At 44.7% G+C, this 15,031-nt stretch overlaps 1 protein-coding gene across 1 annotated transcript; it reads left to right on the forward strand.

The window, feature by feature from the left end:
* Positions 1-271: 271 nt before the first annotated feature.
* On the forward strand, positions 272-13,723 carry LOC139403855 (fibronectin type III and SPRY domain-containing protein 2-like; the record flags this gene model as incomplete). The annotated part of the gene is given in 10 exon segments (XM_071147012.1): positions 272-530; positions 914-1,016; positions 1,806-1,901; positions 2,674-2,907; positions 3,407-3,429; positions 4,569-4,690; positions 7,408-7,575; positions 9,891-10,025; positions 12,825-12,975; positions 13,590-13,723. Coding segments are annotated over 10 exon segments (1,396 nt in total), but the record flags the coding sequence as incomplete, so codon positions are not given.
* Positions 13,724-15,031: the final 1,308 nt, after the last annotated feature.

A 15,031-nucleotide genomic window follows, 5' to 3' on the forward strand; every position in this document is an offset into this window, starting at 1 on the left:
TCCACCACAGTACCTCCACCACAGTATCTCCACCACAGTATCTCCACTACAGTACCTCCACCACAGTATCTGCACCACAGTATCTCCACCACAGTATCTCCACTACAGTACCTCCACCACAGTATCTCCACCACAGTACCTTAACCACAGTATCTCCACCACAGTAGCTCCACCACAGTAGCTCCACCACAGTATCTCCACCACAGTACCTTAACCACAGTATCTCCACCACAGTAGCTCCACCACAGTATCTCCACCACAGTATCTCCACCACAGTACCTCCACCCTCCTCCTCCCATCATGGACCTGTATGAGGTCTTCACAGGAAGCAGGCTGGATGTCATCACTGAGGAGGTGCTGAGTGGAGACGAGGAGCGTGGTGAGGAGCACCAGGACGAGGTGAAGGAGGAGGAGGTGAACAGGGATCTCCCTACCAAAGAGGCCTTTGTAGTGGTGTCTGAGAGAACAGAGACTAGAGAGTTGTCCTCTACCTTCCAGCGTTTCTCCACGGATACCAGCGACTCTCTAAGGTCCGTAATACAACACCTGCTTTATTGGTCCATTTGCACAGATATTCTTTTTTTGGTTTGTTGCTGTCACAGTACCCAACCTGATACACAACACAAACATCCCAGGCTGACAGGGGTACTTGGGGGTAAAGTGCCTTGTTCAAGGGCACAACTGTAGTAGGTAGTGTACAGGATCCTCCGGCTTCCGGCTCACTCCCTGAAGATTCTCCTTGCAGGCAGGGGTTCAGGGGTTCGAACCGGCAAACCTCTGGTTACTGGCCCGCCTCTCAAACCTCAAGGCTACTGCCACCAAGGTGTCTAATGCACTATGTATATAATCTTTGCATGACATGATGCACGCATCAATCATTTAATAATGGATACAATAAAGTGATCATCAGCAGGTTTGAGGCGTATGTCCCGTCTTCAGATGAGGATGGAACTCCATCACCTGACAGCTCTGTGGACGGACACGATGACGTGTTTGAGGAGCACAAGGAGTCGGAGGTAAGGGGAGGGTGTGTGTTGTGTCGGAGGTATAAGGGGAGGGTGTGTGTTGAGTCGGAGGTAAGGGGAATGTGTGTGTTGAGTCGGAGCTAGGGGAAGGTGTGTGTTGAGTCGGAGGTAAGGGGAGGGTGTGTGTTGAGTCGGAGGTAGGGGAGGGTGTGTGTTGAGTCGGAGGTAGGGGAAGGTGTGTGTTGAGTCGGAGGTAGGGGAAAGTGTGTGTTGAGTCGGAGGTAGGGTGGGGTGTGTGTGTTGAGTCGGAGGAAGGGTGGAGTGTGTGTGTTGAGTCGGAGGAAGGGGAGGGTGTGTGTTGAGTCGGAGGTAAGGGGAATGTGTGTGTTGAGTCGGAGCTAGGGGAAGGTGTGTGTTGAGTCGGAGGTAAGGGGAGGGTGTGTGTTGAGTCGGAGGTAGGGGAGGGTGTGTGTTGAGTCGGAGGTAGGGGAAGGTGTGTGTTGAGTCGGAGGTAGGGGAAGGTGTGTGTTGAGTCGGAGGTAGGGTGGGGTGTGTGTGTTGAGTCGGAGGAAGGGTGGAGTGTGTGTGTTGAGTCGGAGGAAGGGGAGGGTGTGTGTTGAGTCGGAGGAAGGGGAGGGTGTGTGTGTTGAGTCGGAGGTAGGGGAAGGTGTGTGTTGAGTCGGAGGTAGAGGAAGGTGTATGTGTTAATTCCATGTGAATAGACCCTTGATCTAGCCTGAGTGCCAGTCTGTGTGTGCTCTCCTGACAACTTCTACAGGCAGATTTGCACTCAGGCGACCCTTGGCCCTCTGTAAGAGTTCATTTCTGCTGTGCCTTCAGGACAAGGTGAATAACATCAGGACTAAGCTGGAGGAGAAGGTGGTGGAGATGGAGAACTTTGCAGGACATCTAGAAGAGATCTTCCTCACTGTGGAGGTACAACAACCACTATTACTGACACAACAACTACTATTACTGACACAACAACCACTATTACTGACACAACAACCAATACTACTGACACAACAACCACTACTACTGACACAACCACTATTACTGACACAGGAACCATTATTACTGACACAACAACCATTATTACTGACACAACAACCACTATTACTGACACAACAACTACTATTACTGACACAACCATTATTACTGACACAACAACTACTATTACTGACACAACCATTATTACTGACACAACAACCACTATTACTGACACAACAACCACTATTACTGACACAGGAACCACTATTACTGACACAGCAACCACTATTACTGACACAACCACTACTATTACTGCCACAACCATTATTACTGACACAACAACCACTATCACTCAAAGAACAACCACTATTACTGACACAACCACTATTACTGACACAACAACCACTATTACTGACACACAACCACTATTACTGACACAGCAACCACTATTACTGACACAGCAACCACTATTACTGACACAACAACCACTATCACTGACACAACAACCACTACTACTGACACAACAACCACTATTACTGACACAACAACCACTATTACTGACACAACCACTATCACTGACATGACAACCACTATCACTGACACGACAACCACAGTACACACATAACAAAGACACATCCACGGGTTTTCAATCATGGATCTGTGAGCCCCGTTTGGGAGCCCCTGATCATCGCTTCATGAAGCGTCTCATGTCTTTCAGGAGAATTTTGGTCGTCAGGAGCAACACCTGGAGCAGCACTGCAACGATGTTCTACAGACGTTGTCCCATCGTTACGACGAGCGAGCCGCTGCGCTGGGGGAGGAGAAGAAGAGGAAGTTGGAGGCCTTGTACACTCAGCTGCTGGGCTGCGGACGCACCCTGGACGCATCCAAGGACCTGATTGAGACCGCCCAGGAACTGTACCGCACCGAGGACAAACGACTCTTTCTACAGGTCTGTTGTAGTGGGTCGGTCGTCACAATGACTTATTCAAGATTAAATCATTGAATTTAGCTTTATAACTTGCAACTTTGAAACGTTTAAAAGTTTACGATAACTTTGTTTTGCTCGGAGTTGTGTTTTTTGTTTGTCACACCATTCTGGGTAAACCCGAGAGACTGTCGGGAGTGAAAAGCAATGACGATTACCACGTTAAAATGTGCTTCGGTCACTCGTTCAGCCCATTCTAACGTTCAATCGAATAGTAACTGAATGCCTCAATGCCTGTCTGCCTGCTTTATATAGGAAGCCACGGCAACGTGACTCACTTTCTGTAGGAGCGAACCATTTTCGCGAGCGGGGTGGTGTGGTGTACCTAATAAACTGGCCACTGAGTGTATATTCTGTGGTCTTTGTGATGTTTTAATCTGCCAGTTAAAGGTTTTATGAACCTTAAAATGTTAATGACCACTGGAGGAGTTGACTTTTGATGTTGTGAACTTTCCCTTGACAGGCTGTTATGCCCACCATAAAGAGGTAAAGTACTGAACGGAGATTAACACTGCTGCCTGAGAATACAACATAACTATACTATACTATACTGTAAGGAGACTAACATTGCTAGCCTGAGAGTATAACCGAACTAGCCTGGTTCCAGATCCATTTTATATTTTATCCTGGTTCTAGATCCATTTTATCCTGGTTCCAGATCCATTTTATCCTGGTTCCAGATCCATTTTATCCTGGTTCTAGATCCATTTTATCCTGGTTCCAGATCCATTTTATCCTGGTTCTAGATCCATTTTATCCTGGTTCCAGATCCATTTTTATCCTGGTTCCAGATCCATTTTATCCTGGTTCCAGATCCATTTTATCCTGGTTCTAGATCCATTTCAGCCTGGTTCTAGATCCATTTTATCCTGGTTCCAGATCCATTTCAGCCTGGTTCCAGATCCATTTTATCCTGGTTCCAGATCTGCTTGTTCTCTTGCCAACACGCTTGATCCATTTGTGTTATCTTGTTGCTTGACCATGACCATAGGAGTTGGCAAGGCACACAGATATCTGGGACCAGGCTATAACAAAACTATGATAAGTGTTTGTTTACAACTGCATGGTAGTGAGTCTGGTTAATAACAGTGTAATCGTGTGATTTGCTGTGAACCGTGTAACAGCCTGATTAGGAGTGTTTCATGAGGATAATATATCAGGTTATGTTTGTCGGCAACGCTCATTCTGAAACCAAAATAGCTTCCGATCCTAATTAGCCAACTAATTCAAACTAATTTAAACTAAGCAGTATAATGAATGTGTTTGATGTTGAATAGGGTTTGTTGCCGTAGCTTATGTTTTGAATAGCATGACGACGCATGATGCTACGTCCCAATGTTCATTTTCAGTGTCGTTTTAGGTGGGCTCTGTTCAGAAGGTTGCGACGTTACAAAACATTCGGATAGAAAACAATTTTGTAGAACAGGTATGATTTTTCGTGGTGTAGAATCGGGCATCTTGTCAGCTCTATTCATTCCATTTCTATATGCAACGTTCTGAACGTTTCACCTCACTGAATACAGGTCTGTTTGTCCAATCAGAATGGAGAAGTTTGCTGACAGGTGTTTTGTTTGTCCAATCACAATCAAGGTTTTTGCTGATTGATGTTTTGTTTTCCTAATCAGAATTGAGGAATTTGCGAAGGAGAAGCCTGACCTGACGCTGGTGACCCCTCTGGAGTTTGACATGCCCCTCGCTGACCTGTCAGACGTCAAGACCATGATGGACTCCATCAACATCGTACCAGGTCTGATCACTCAATCAACCCATCCTTCCATACACCCACCCACCCATCCATTACAGGAGGTTGGTGGCATCTTAATTGGGGAGGACAGGCTCGTGGTAATGACTGGAGAGGAATTAGTGGAATGGTATCAAACACACCCAACACATGGATTCTATTCCATTCTCTCCGTTCCAGACGTTATTAAGAGCCGTCCTCCCCTCAGCAGTCTCCACTGCCATCCATCCATTCATCCATTCGTCCATCCATCCATTCGTCCATTCATCCGTCCATTCGTCCATCCATCCATCCATCCATTCACCCATCCATTCATCCACCCATCCATTCATCCATCCCTCCATCCATCCATCCATCCATCCATCCATTCATACATCCATCCATCCATCCATCCCTCCATTGATCCATTTGTCAAAACATTTTTATTTACGTTTTTTTACATCCCCCTCTGATCACATAATTCTATTCTTAAAACCGGTTTATTCAGAATAACGTAGTACATTTAATGTACAGACATTTCCATCCCATGATTTTTGGCCTCGGTTGATACATCTGAGATTTTTATTAACAAACTTGCGGTCGTGATTGGGAGTCCCATAGGGTGGCGCACAATCGGCCCAGTGTCGCCCGGGTTTGGCCTGGGGTAGGCCGTCATTGTAAATAAAAATGTGTTTTTAACTGACTTACCTAGTTAAATAAAGGTAAAATATTATATATATATATATATATATATATATATATTTAAATGTAATTAGATTTAGGCCATGGATGGGCAACTGGTCAATTTACAAAGTCTAAAATAAAAAACATATTTTTTTTGTATTTTGGGTGGGGGACTCAAACCATCCTATGCCAAAATGTCTAGAATTGCCGGAAATAAGAAGTAAAACTGCAAATGTTTCTCTTCGCCCCATGGCAATATGAGTAGAATTGCATGAAATGTGTTATACATTTGCAAAATCTTCTCCCCGCCCCATGGCAAAATGTGTAGATTTACCACATTCTTGTTTTAAAACAGTAAAATGTTCTCTACGCCTCATGCCAAAATGTGTAGATTTACCACATTCTTGTTTTAAAACGGCAAAATGTTCTCTACGCCTCATGGCAAAATGTGTAGATTTGCCGCATTCTTGTTTTAAAACGGCAAAATGTTCTCTACGCCTCATGGCAAAATGTGTAGATTTACAGGAACTTTACTCTAAAACGTTTTCTCTCCGTTGTCAAGAGGAGGGGCCGCTAAAATGTTTTTCTGGCAAGGTAGGGGTATGGATGTGGGTACGCAGACCCGCGAGCCACTGCAGGCCCCCCATGATGAGTTCAGATTGTTTTGTGGCCCCCACCCCCATCAAAGTTGCCCATCCCTGATTTAGACCAAGAGTATGAGCGTGGAACAGAGTAGAGCAGAGCCCCAGAGAAATCCTTCCAGACTCCAAACTCTACCTTTTGTATAAATGGAGGTTAGCTAGGGGAGTTGGGTTGCTTAGAAACAAATGACTTTGATGCAAAAGTGATTTCATTTCTCTGAGTATTTAATTACATTGGGCCACTGGAGTGACGAGTCAGGCACTTTTGAGTGATGCTTTCATTCTGCTGAAGTTTGACTGAGTCAATGATTGTGTCCCAAATGGCACCCTATTCCCCATATAGAACACTACGTTGGACCAGAGCCTATTTGTCAAAAGCAGTGCACTACATAGGGAATACAGACAATCTCCATGCTGCTTCTGTAGTTAATGATTGTAGAGGCTGGCTGTGATGTCAGTCTGTCTTGAAGAGAGATGATGGCTGTGATGTCAGTCTGTCTTGAAGAGAGATTATGGCTGTGATGTCAGTCTGTCTTGAAGAGAGATTATGGCTGTGATGTCAGTCTGTCTTGAAGAGAGATTATGGCTGTGATGTCAGTCTGTCTTGAAGAGAGATTATGGCTGTGATGTCAGTCTGTTTTGAAGAGAGATTATGGCTGTGTTCCTCAAATGGCACCCTGTTTCCTATATAGTGTTGACCAGGGCCCTGTTTCCTATATTCTGTTGACCAGGGCCCTGTTCCCTATATAGTGTTGACCAGGGCCCTGTTCCCTATATAGTGTTGACCAGGGCCCTGTTCCCTATATAGTGTTGACCAGGGCCCTGTTCCCTATATACTGTTGACCAGGGCCCTGCTCCCTATATAGTGTTGACCAGGGCCCTGTTCCCTATATAGTGTTGACCAGGGCCCTGTTCCCTATATAGTGTTGACCAGGGCCCTGTTCCCTATATACTGTTGACCAGGGCCCTGTTTCCTATATAGTGTTGACCAGGGTCCTGTTCCCTATATAGTGTTGACCAGGGTCCTTAAGGATCTAGTCCAAGGTACTGCACTACAGTAGGGTGTCATTAGAACCGGTCTGTGACATGTGTCTATCTTTGATTCACTTGGTGACTCACCTCAGACAGCTTTGTTTGGTTTCTCAGAATCTCTGATTCCACGGAAGGACACACATTTGAGAGAAGTTTCAAAATGGTTTAAAAATCCTGTAATAAAATAGTCTTAATCAAGTCCTTTGTGTTTAAAATTGTCTGTGGGGAGAGGCAGTGTGGAAATCAATGGAATAGAGTCACTTAGAAAAAGTGTCAAGACCATGAAATAAACCTCTGTGGAGGAAAATAAAACATCCATGCAGTACAACCTAATTCACATAAAGCTATTCCCTCTCTCTGTAATGTCACGATCATGGTTCATTCCAGCCCCATCTGCCCCGGTCATCAACCCCCAGGTGTCTAACTCGGCCACGCGGACGTCTCTGCGTGTGTGCTGGAGCCTGTTCTCAGACGACTCTGTGGAATACTACGAGCTCTACTACAGACCTGTCCTGGAGGACACGCCGGCTGTAGACAGCACCAAGGGGCCTGACGGTAGCAACTAGTACAACCACCACCAGTACAACTTAGAATCAGAATGTAGAATCAGGACAGAGAATCTGAACTTAGAATCAGGACAGAGAATCAGAATGTAGAATCAGAATTTAGAATCAGAACATAGAATCAGAACGTAGAATCAGAATGTAGAATCAGAATGGACAGAGAATCAGAACGTAGAATCAGAATGTAGAATCAGGACAGAGAATCAGAATGTAGAATCAGAATGTAGAATCAGAATGTAGAATCAGGACAGAGAATCAGAATGTAGAATCAGAATTTAGAATCAGAACAGAATCAGAACGTAGAATCAGAATGTAGAATCAGAATGTAGAATCAGGACAGAGAATCAGGACAGAGATCAGAATGTAGAATCAGAATGTAGAATCAGAATGTAGAATCAGGAGAGAGAATCAGAATGTAGAATCAGAATTTAGAATCAGAACATAGAATCAGAACGTAGAATCAGAATGTAGAATCAGAACGTAGAATCAGAATGTAGAATCAGGACAGAGAATCAGAATGTAGAATCAGAATGTAGAATCAGAATGTAGAATCAGAATGTAGAATCAGGAGAGAGAATCAGAATGTAGAATCAGAACATAGAATCAGAATTTAGAATCAGAACGTAGAATCAGAACGTAGAATCAGAACGTAGAATCAGAATGTAGAATCAGAATGTAGAATCAGAATGTAGAATCAGGACAGAGAATCAGAATGTAGAATCAGAATGTAGAATCAGGACAGAGAATCAGAATGTAGAATCAGAATGTAGAATCAGGACAGAGAATCAGAACGTAGAATCAGAATGTAGAATCAGAATGTAGAATCAGGACAGAGAATCAGAATGTAGAATCAGAATGTAGAATCAGAATGTAGAATCAGGACAGAGAATCAGAATGTAGAATCAGAATGTAGAATCAGAACATAGAATCAGAATTTAGAATCAGAACATAGAATCAGAACGTAGAATCAGAATGTAGAATCAGAATGTAGAATCAGGACAGAGAATCAGAATGTAGAATCAGAACATAGAATCAGAATTTAGAATCAGAACGTAGAATCAGAATGTAGAATCAGAATGTAGAATCAGAATGTAGAATCAGGACAGAGAATCAGAATGTAGAATCAGAATGTAGAATCAGGACAGAGAATCTGAACTTAGAATCAGAATGTAGAATCAAGACAGAGAATCTGAACTTAGAATCAGGACAGAGAATCAGAATGTAGAATCAGGACAGAGAATTTGAATTTAGAATTAGGACAGAGAATCAGAATGTAGAATAAGAATGAAGAATCAGGACAGAGAATCAGAATGTAGAATCAGAATGTAGAATCAGAATGTAGAATCAGAATGTAGAATCAGAATGTAGAATCAGAATCTTGAATCAGAATGTAGAATCAGAACGTAGGATCAGAATGTAGAATCAGAATGTAGAATCAGGACAGAGAATCCGAATGTAGAATCAGAATGTAGAATCAGAATGTAGAATCAGAACGTAGAATCAGAATGTAGAATCAGAATGTAGAATCAGGAAAGAGAATCAGAATGTAGAATTAGAATGTAGAATCAGGACCTAGAATCTGAACTTAGAATCAGGACAGAGAATCATAACATAGAATCAGAATGTAGAATCAGAATGTAGAATCAGGACAGAGAATCAGAATGTAGAATCAGAATGTAGAATCAGAATGTAGCATCAGGACAGAGAATCAGAATGTAGAATCAGAATGTAGCATCGGGACAGAGAATCAGAATGTAGAATCAGAATGTAGAATCAGAATGTAGAATCAGGACCTAGAATCTGAACGTAGAATCAGGACATAGAATCAGAATGTAGAATCAGAATGTAGAATCAGAATGTAGAATCAGGACAGAGAATCAGAATGTAGAATCAGAATGTAGAATCAGAATGTAGCATCAGGACAGAGAATCAGAGCGTATAATCATAATGTAGAATCATGGACCTAGAATCTGAACATAGAATTAGGATATAGAATATGAATATAGATTCAGAACATAACATAGAATCAGAACATAGAATATGAATATAGATTCAGAACATAACATAGACAGACATTCCAGTTGAATATTTCATGACATTATGGACCAACACAGAGATAATATATTGGGTGTACTATTTGGAATGTGCAATCTCTCTCTAAGAGGATTAATTTAATCTAATTTAATCAACTATTCCCCTATGAGGGAGACTATGGTTACTTTACTTAAAACCAACAGGTATAAGGCTTTAATAAGGCTTTATAATGCATTGTTGTAAATGATTGAAGTGAGTTTCTCTCCTCCTCAGTGTCTAATGTGAAGGTAAAGGAAACCCACTGTAGTGTAGGAGAGCTGCTGCCTAACGTGCAGTATGAGTTCTGGGTCACAGCTACCAATACGACAGGCATCAGCCCTGCCAGTGAGAAGGCTGTCTACGTGACAGGTAAAACCCTGGACCTGTTACAGGGAACACCTCTTTCAAACTGACTAACAGTGGCTTTCAATAGGAATGTGTCAAGGCACAACTGAATACAATGGGCTGCACTATGCTCTCTCACCTCTTTTTCCTGCTCTCTCTCACCTCTTTTTCCTGCTCTCTCTCCCCCTTCCTACCTCTTTAATCCCCCTGTATCTCTCTCTCTCCCTACCTCTTTAATCCCCCTGTATCTCTCTCCCTCCCTACCTCTTTAATCCCCCTGTATCTCCCTCTCTCTATCTCTCTTCCTACCTCTTTAATCCCCCTGTATCTCCCTCTCTCTCTCTCTCTCTCTCCCTCCCTACCTCTTTAATCCCTCTGTATCTCCCTCTCTCTCTCTCTCTCTCTCTCTCTCTCTCTCTCTCTCTCTCCCTACCTCTTTAATCCCCCTGTATCTCCCTCTCTCTCTCTCTCTCTCTCCCTACCTCTTTAATCCCCTGTATCTCCCTCTCTCTCTCCCTCCCTACCTCTTTAATCCCCCTGTATCTCTCTCCCTCCCTACCTCTTTAATCCCCCTGTATCTCCCTCTCTCTCTCTCTCCCTCCCTACCTCTTTAATCCCCCTGTATCTCCCTCTCTCTCTCTCTCCCTAATTACCTCTTTAATCCCCCTGTATCTCTCTCTCTCTCTCTCTCTCTCTCTCCCTCCCTACCTCTTTAATCCCCCTGTATCTCCTCTCTCTCTCTCTCGCTCTCTCTCCCTACCTCTTTAATCCCCCTGTATCTCTCTCTCCCTACCTCTTTTAATCCCCCTGTATCTCCCTCTCTCTCTCTCTCTCCCTACCTTTTTTTCCCCCCCTGTCTCTCTCTCCCTCCCTACCTCTTTAATCCCCCTGTATATCCTCTCTCTCTCTCTCTCCCTCCCTACCTCTTTAATCCCCCTGTATCTCTCTCCCTCCCTACCTCTTTAATCCCCTGTATCTCCCCTCTCTCTCTCTCTCTCTCTCCCTCCCTACCTCTTTAATCCCCCTGTATCTCTCTCGCTCTCTCTCCCTCCCTACCTCTTTAATCCCCCTGTATCTCTCTCTCTCCCTACCTCTTTAATCCCCCTGTATCTCTCTCTCTCTCTCCCTACCTCTTTAATCCCCCTGTATCTCTCTCCCTCCCTACCTCTTTAATCCTCCTGTATCTCTCTCTCTCCCTACCTCTTTAATCCCCCTGTATCTCTCTCTCTCTCTCCCTACCTCTTTAATCCCCCTGTATCTCCCTCTCTCTCTCTCTCTCTCCCTCCCTACCTCTTTAATCCCCCTGTATCTCTCTCTCTCCCTACCTCTTTAATCCCCCTGTATCTCTCTCTCTCTCCCTACCTCTTTAATCCCCCTGTATCTCCCTCTCTCTCTCTCTCTCTCTCCCTCCCTACCTCTTTAATCCCCCTGTATCTCTCTCCCTCCCTACCTCTTTAATCCCCCTGTATCTCCCTCTCTCTATCTCTCTCCCTACCTCTTTAATCCCCCTGTATCTCCCTCTCTCTCTCTCTCCCTAACTCTTTAATCCCTCTGTATCTCCCCCTCTCTCTCTCTCTCTCTCTCTCCCTACCTCTTTAATCCCCCTGTATCTCCCTCTCTCTCTCTCTCTCCCTACCTCTTTAATCCCCCTGTATCTCCCTCTCTCTCTCCCTCCCTACCTCTTTAATCCCCCTGTATCTCTCTCCCTCCCTACCTCTTTAATCCCCCTGTATCTCCTCTCTCTCTCTCTCCCTCCCTACCTCTTTAATCCCCCTGTATCTCCCTTCTCTCTCTCTCCCTACCTACCTCTTTAATCCCCCTGTATCTCTCTCTCTCTCTCTCTCTCTCTCTCTCCCTCCCTACCTCTTTAATCCCCCTGTATCTCCCTCTCTCTCTCTCTCTCTCTCTCTCTCTCTCTCTCTCTCTCTCCCTACCTCTTTAATCCCCCTGTATCTCTCTCTCTCCCTACCTTTTTAATCCCCCTGTCTCTCTCTCCCTCCCTACCTCTTTAATCCCCCTGTATATCCCTCTCTCTCTCTCTCCCTCCCTACCTCTTTAATCCCCCTGTATCTCTCTCCCTCCCTACCTCTTTAATCCCCCTGTATCTCCTCTCTCTCTCTCTCTCTCTCCCTCCCTACCTCTTTAATCCCCCTGTATCTCTCTCTCTCTCTCTCTCTCCCTCCCTACCTCTTTAATCCCCCTGTATCTCTCTCTCTCCCTACCTCTTTAATCCCCCTGTATCTCTCTCTCTCTCTCCCTACCTCATTAATCCCCCTGTATCTCTCTCCCTACCTCTTTAATCCCCCTGTATCTCTCTCCCTACCTCTTTAATCCCCCTGTATCTCTCTCCCTACCTCTTTAATCCCCCTGTATCTCTCTCCCTACTTCTTTAATCCCCCTGTATCTCTCTCTCTCTCTCTCTCCCTACCTCTTTAATCCCCCTGTATCTCTCTCTCTCTCTCCCTACCTCTTTAATCCCCCTGTATCTCTCTCTCTCCCTACCTTTTTAATCCCCCTGTCTCTCTCTCCCTCCCTACCTCTTTAATCCCCCTGTATCTCCCTCTCTCTCTCTCTCTCCCTACCTCTTTAATCCCCCTGTATCTCTCTCCCTCCCTACCTCTTTAATCCCCCTGTATCTCCCTCTCTCTCTCTCTCTCTCTCTCCCTCCCTACCTCTTTAATCCCCCTGTATCTCCCTCTCTCTCTCTCTCTCTCTCCCTACCTCTTTAATCCCCCTGTATCTCCCTCTCTCTCTCTCCCTCCCTACCTCTTTAATCCCCCTGTATCTCCCTCTCTCTCGCTCCCTCTTCTCCTCCCCCTCCAGTCCCATCTCCACCAGTCATCAGACAGAGGGAGTGTAGCAGTTGTCCGGAAGCCGCTCTGATTCGCTGGGAGTCAGGAAACACCAACCCAGTCGACTCCTACACCGTAGAGCTGATTGAGACAGGCACTGATGGACAGAGTGGGGTCACTGAGTAAGAATTAACGCACATGCACTCTCACACCCCCACACAGTCACACCCCCACACACATGCACACTCACCCCCCCACACACATACACACTCACACCCCCACACCCCCACACACTCACACCCCCACACACATGCACTCTCACACCCCCATACGCCTGCAAGCACACACATACACACTCACACATAAACACACACACAGAAGTTTCAATATAAAATGCACATTTTAATTCACTTCCTATATTGACTAAACTGAAAAAAAGTTGACATCAATTCTACTCCCCATTGGCTCTCTCTGCAGGTCTGTAATGTGATTGGTTCTCCCTGCATGTCTGTAATGTGATTGGTTCTCCCTGCAGGTCTGTAATGTGATTGGTTCTCCCTGCAGGTCTGTAATGTGATTGGTTCTCCCTGCAGGTCTGTAATGTGATTGGTTCTCCCTGCAGGTCTGTAATGTGATTGGTTCTCCCTGCAGGTCTGTAATGTGATTGGTTCTCCCTGCAGGTCCATCGTGGCTGTTCCTACCTGTGAGAGTCTGTAATGTGATTGGTTCTCCCTGCAGGTCCATCGTGGCTGTTCCTACCTGTGAGAGTCTGTAATGTGATTGGTTCTCCCTGCAGGTCCATCGTGGCTGTTCCTACCTGTGAGAGTCTGATCCAGCTGGAGTCAGGAAGACAGTACCTCATCTACGTCAGAGCTGTCAACATCGGAGGACCCAGTGACAGGAGCCAGGCTTTTACTGTCTCTACTACAGGTGAGAGGAGACCCCCATGTCCTGACACTGTAGTATGTTTAGTTCAGTGTTTTACTGTCTCTACTACAGGTGAAAGGAGACCCCCATGTCCTGATACTGTAGTATGTTTGTTCAGTGTTTTACTGTCTCTACTACAGGTGAGAAGGAGAAACCCCCATGTCCTGATACTGTAGTATGTTTAGTTGATGTTGTTCAAATATTATTCTGTCTCATAGCACCTTTATAGTTGTCAAGACCAAACAGTGAGGTTGTTACTGTGTGTTTTATAGTTGTCAAGGCCAGACAGTGAGGTTGTTACTGTGTGTAGTTGCCAAGGCCAGACAGTGATACTGTGTGTGAGTTGTCAAGGCCAGACAGTGAGGTTGTTACTGTGTGTTTTATAGTTGACAAGACCAGACAGTGAGGTTGTTACTGTGTGTTTTATAGTTGTCAAGGCCAGACAGTGAGGTTGTTACTGTGTGTTTTATAGTTGACAAGACCAGACAGTGAGGTTGTTACTGTGTGTTTTATAGTTGTCAAGACCAGACAGTGAGGTTGTTACTGTGTGTGTTTTATAGTTGTCAAGGCCAGACAGTGAGGTTGTTACTGTGTGTTTTATAGTTGTCAAGACCAAACAGTGAGGTTGTTACTGTGTGTGTTTTATAGTTGTCAAGGCCAGACAGTGAGGTTGTTACTGTGTGTTTTATAGTTGTCAAGACCAGACAGTGAGGTTGTTACTGTGTGTTTTATAGATGTCAAGACCAGACAGTGAGGTTGTTACTGTGTGTTTTATAGTTGTCAAGGCCAGACAGTGAGGTTGTTACTGTGTGTTTTATAGTTGTCAAGGCCAGACAGTGAGGTTGTTGTTACTGTGTGTGTTTTATAGTTGTCAAGGCCAGACAGTGAGGTTGTTACTGTGTGTTTTATAGTTGACAAGACCAGACAGTGAGGTTGTTACTGTGTGTTTTATAGTTGTCAAGGCCAGACAGTGAGGTTGTTACTGTGTGTTTTATAGTTGTCAAGGCCAGACAGTGAGGTTGTTACTGTGTGTTTTATACTTGTCAAGGCCAGACAGTGAGGTTGTTACTGTGTGTTTTATAGTTGTCAAGACCAGACAGTGAGGTTGTTACTGTGTGTTTTATAGTTGTCAAGGCCAGACAGTGAGGTTGTTACTGTGTGTTTTATAGTTGTCAAGGCCAGACAGTGAGGTTGTTGTTACTGTGTGTTTTATAGTTGTCAAGGCCAGACAGTGAGGTTGTTACTGTGTGTTTTATAGTTGTCAAGGCCAGACAGTGAGGTTGTTACTGTGTGTTTTATAGTTGTCAAGGC

The sequence above is a fragment of the Oncorhynchus clarkii genome, unplaced genomic scaffold (assembly GCF_045791955.1).
Source record: "Oncorhynchus clarkii lewisi isolate Uvic-CL-2024 unplaced genomic scaffold, UVic_Ocla_1.0 unplaced_contig_4871_pilon_pilon, whole genome shotgun sequence".
Taxonomy (NCBI): Eukaryota; Metazoa; Chordata; class Actinopteri; order Salmoniformes; family Salmonidae; genus Oncorhynchus; species Oncorhynchus clarkii.